The sequence below is a fragment of the Cyprinodon variegatus genome, unplaced genomic scaffold (assembly GCF_000732505.1).
Source record: "Cyprinodon variegatus isolate N-32 unplaced genomic scaffold, C_variegatus-1.0 Scaffold303, whole genome shotgun sequence".
In the NCBI taxonomy this organism is placed as follows: domain Eukaryota; kingdom Metazoa; phylum Chordata; class Actinopteri; order Cyprinodontiformes; family Cyprinodontidae; genus Cyprinodon; species Cyprinodon variegatus.
In genome coordinates this window covers 3,908-8,028 of record NW_015150756.1, presented here as the reverse complement: position 1 = coordinate 8,028, position 4,121 = coordinate 3,908, and the positions used below count along the sequence as shown (strand labels likewise).

The following is a 4,121-nucleotide window of genomic DNA, read 5'->3' as shown; positions in this document are numbered from 1 at the left end:
ATAACACACTAGTGAAGAGTTAAAAGATAAACAATAAACTCTGTACTGTAAAGTGTTTTAACAATATAAAATTGTTCACCTGAAATATAATCCAATTCCAGATCTCAAACAAAGGAGATTTAATGTTGATATAGCCTCTTCCACATGGCGAACATGTCATAACAGCACCAATGTGTCATATCAGTGACCATGGTAGATCATTAAAGGTCGCTGCAATGTTTGGTGGTGTTGTCACATACTTGTTGTTTCATAATTTAAACACTAGAGGGAGATAGAGAGCTAAAACCACAGCTTAGACCTGTGTTTTCCTTTTTGACTTGAGAGGTATTGATGATTGTCCAAAAGTAAAACGTAGAGTAACTGATTATTAAAAAAAAACTCAGTCCTTTAATTTGACAATTTAATTCTTAGGCATTTTATTATTTCTATTTCAAATAAAAAAACAACATACATTTGTTGCTTAGAAGTTAGTAAAGGAATCGAAATAAATATAAAATATAATCATATTATAAACCCGTATTTATAAAACTGGAGCTCCTCTAAGTACTTCCATCTTAATTACATTTAAACTTGAGGAATTGGGAACAAACATTATAGTCAGTATGACTAGTTTTACTTTGTTTTCTTTAAGACCACTGAGCTGCTTTGATGAGCTCCATTGGCTCCAATTTTATTTGTTATCACCATGTCAAATGATGTGAGCGCGTAGCCTATGGCCCGGTACGAACAAACGGCCACAACAGAGAGGGAGACCTGATGCGATATAGGATCTGAGAACAAAACCATTTATTGGCCTGGAAAACATTTAAGACCCCTGCTGTAAAGAGATACAGTTTGATTTTTTAAACCATCTGTAGACAATCTGAACCAGGAAGGGAAATCTGAAGTTAGTCTTTGAAACCTGTTAAAAAGTAACATGTTGTAGTAAAAAATAAAGAAATTGCATGAACAAAACTAAACCAAACTAGCAGGACATGTAAGAATTTTTTGCTTGTTAGTTTTAAGGTTTTCTGTTTGACCATTCAAGACATAAACAGGCATTTATCTGTTTAAATTTCATGCAGATTTTAAGAAAATTTGTTTTAAAAACCTACACAGAGGTTTCAACATAAATCCCTCAAACGGTCAATAACATGAAAATACTTCATCTATTTACTGTAGGTAAACAAGTGCTGCGTTTCCTTTTCTTTTATCCTTACATATAATATATTGTTTTGTTGTAACACCAGTAATTGGGAATAAATCAAAAACATAACTCATCCAAATTGTCTTGATGAGACTTCTTCTGAAGCTGGCCTATGAATTATATTTAATGTATTTTTTAAAGGATAGATTCCATAATGCCTTGCTCCTCTTCCTTGACATTGCTTAAGACATATTTATATTTTCTTAACAAATAACTTATATTCTACAAATGTATCAATCTAATATCTTGTGGGAATTTTTTCCTCTAATGCTCTATGGCTGTATTTAAATGTTAAGTTGCTGTTTGATTTATCTGTGATCATTTTTCATTGTCTAGAGGTAAGAGGGCACAAGGAGCTTAATAAATTCTCCTTCTTGGATTTCATTATGTACGCTCACAACAAATTCATTTGTAAGTAATAAATCCTAAATGTTTTATAAGGTCATCAGAAAATAGGATTTGTGTAAAATGTATGATGGCCTTGAGTTTATTTAAAGGAGTGAAAAGGAATTTAGTGCCTGATTCAGTCATATCAGAGACAGGAGGGATCTATTTAATTAATAAATCTGCACGTCATCTTCTCTTCTTAAGTAAACTACAACATTAGTATGTACTTTTTGTGTGTCTGAGTGTGTTAAATAGGCTATTTGATAGACAAAGTGTTAATTTCCAACCCTGTCGTCCAAGAGAGAATCCTGACCAACCGATTCATTGACAGTTTCTGTGTGTTTACTGCCGGGAGAACCTTCCTCATTTCCATCTGAAATAATGACACTAACGAAACCATTTCATTTGTATTCTTTTCATTGCTTTGTTTTTTAGCGAGGTTCTCGTCTTAATGTCATTTGAACAATTGTTTTATATGTTTTAAAGGACGAAATGTGGAGAAAATCCGCCTCTTGATGCTGCGAAACAATGAGCTTCAGACACTTTTGAGCGTTCCTGAGTTAAAAAGAGAAAGTCCTGGAAACCAAATGCTACCTCATTGTGTAGATTAGACAATTTCCTTTTCATTAAAGTAAGTTCTATGATAAAAAACTTTATTTTAGCGAAGATTTAAAGCCTTAAATGTCACGAAGAAAACACAACTGCGGAGCGATTTGAGGCGGGAGCAGAGCAGCAGGCTGAGTTGTTTCTTCAGGGTTCTCATCCATATTATAAATCCCGCCTCCTGCTCTGAGCTGGAGACGTTCAGAGGAACATTAAGAGAGAAACATGGCAGAAGAAGCTCCAGCAGCTGCACCGGCTAAAGCCCCGGCAAAAGCCCCGAGGAAGAAGTCCGCTCCTAAGGCCAAGAAGGATGGACCCAGCCTGTCCAAGCAGATCGTGGACGCCGTGGCCGAGTCCAAGGAGCGCAAAGGAGTGTCTCTGTCGGCGGTGAAGAAGGTCCTGGCTGCTAAAGGGGTGGATGTAGCTAAAGCCAACAAGCGGATCAACACGGCCATCACTAAGTTGGTGACCAACGGCACCCTGGCTCACACCAAGGGGACCGGGGCCTCCGGTTCTTTCAAGCTCGCCAAGGAGTCCAAATCCGCTAAACCAGCCAAGAAGGTGGTGAAGAAGAAGGCTCCCGCAAAAGCCAAGAAGCCCGCCGCCAAGAAGGTCAGCACCCCGAAAAAAGCCACCGCTGCTAAGAAAGCGACAGCAGCCAAGAAGTCTCCGAAGAAGGCAGCAGCAGCCAAGAAAAGCGTGAAAAAGGTGGTGAAGAAGAGCCCCAAAAAGGCCGCCCCTGCTGCCAAGAAGCCAAAGGCTGCTAAGAAGCCTGCTGCTAAGAAACCTGCAGCTAAGAAACCTGCAGCTAAAAAGGCCCCAGCTAAGAAGGCCAAGAAGTAGACTGCTGCTTCAACCAGCACAAAGCAACAAAGGCTCTTTTCAGAGCCACCACAGCTTCATCTCAAGAGCTCATTCCTTATAAGCATTAAATTAATTACTGAATTAAATAGATTAATATCCTCATACTTCAAGGCAGTGATTAGAGAGGCTTATCAATGGAATTAAATTAAAATCTGTTTATTTCACTCATAACTGAACCCCATGGAACTCCACATGATTCAGATTCAAATAATATTTCCAAATGTGCAAATTGTGACAACATTAACACCAACAAATAACTACACCTCAAGATTGTATTTGACAAATATGTTTCCTCTAATTTTAGGAATAACCATGTTTAAGACAGTTTCCACTGAGCTATTTTTCTAACTGCTGAACTGGTTTTGGAAAGCAAAACTATAAAGACATTCATTATCAGCTGATCTAATCAAAAACTTCGCCAAAGCAAAAACAATTTCTTCTTTTACTTTGGTTTTTATTTTCATTATTCAAGATAGAAAGGAGATTAATTTAATTAGGAGGAAAAGATGAATGTGGTAAAATGTAATCCATATTTATTTCAAGCTCCAGCCTGCATAGTGAACTATACCCAAACAAATAAAATGAGCAACATATGAATAAATGTGTTGAATGTGAGGATTTCCGTTTAACTTGTAAACTAGACATAAAGTAAGATTTTCGGATATTGCTTGATTTCATATAGAAAATTTCTTGTGATTTTCCGCTTTGAAACTCCCCGCTTTTTCTTTCTTTATTTAGACATCTCGCGCTTTATTTTGAAATTTCAACTCAACCAATGGCTGAGTTGTACGGGCTATAGCACGTGTTTAATTTGGTCCAATTAGAGGCTACTCCACGTCGCACTCCTCTTTATAAAGCCGCTGTTTCCACTGTGGGTTCATATCTTCCTCAGTTGCTGAGAGATAAGCACCTAGTCCGCCATGGCAAGAACCAAGCAGACCGCCCGTAAATCCACCGGAGGAAAGGCTCCCAGGAAGCAGCTGGCTACTAAGGCTGCCCGTAAGAGCGCCCCGGCTACCGGTGGAGTGAAGAAGCCCCACCGTTACAGGCCCGGTACCGTGGCTCTCCGAGAGATCCGCCG

The 4,121-nt window shown here is 38.4% G+C and overlaps 2 protein-coding genes across 3 annotated transcripts in view; both read left to right on the top strand.

Annotated features, from left to right (window-relative positions):
- LOC107090620 (histone H2A-like) overlaps positions 1 to 4,121 on the top strand; it is a 665,777-nt gene that overhangs the window by 659,957 nt on the left and 1,699 nt on the right. The gene's annotated exons all lie outside the window — the stretch shown is intronic.
- On the top strand, positions 2,383 to 3,033 carry LOC107090617 (histone H1-like). The gene has a single exon (XM_015384112.1). The coding sequence runs from the start codon at positions 2,402 to 2,404 to the stop codon at positions 3,017 to 3,019; it is 618 nt and encodes a 205-aa protein (XP_015239598.1). The 5' UTR covers positions 2,383 to 2,401; the 3' UTR covers positions 3,020 to 3,033.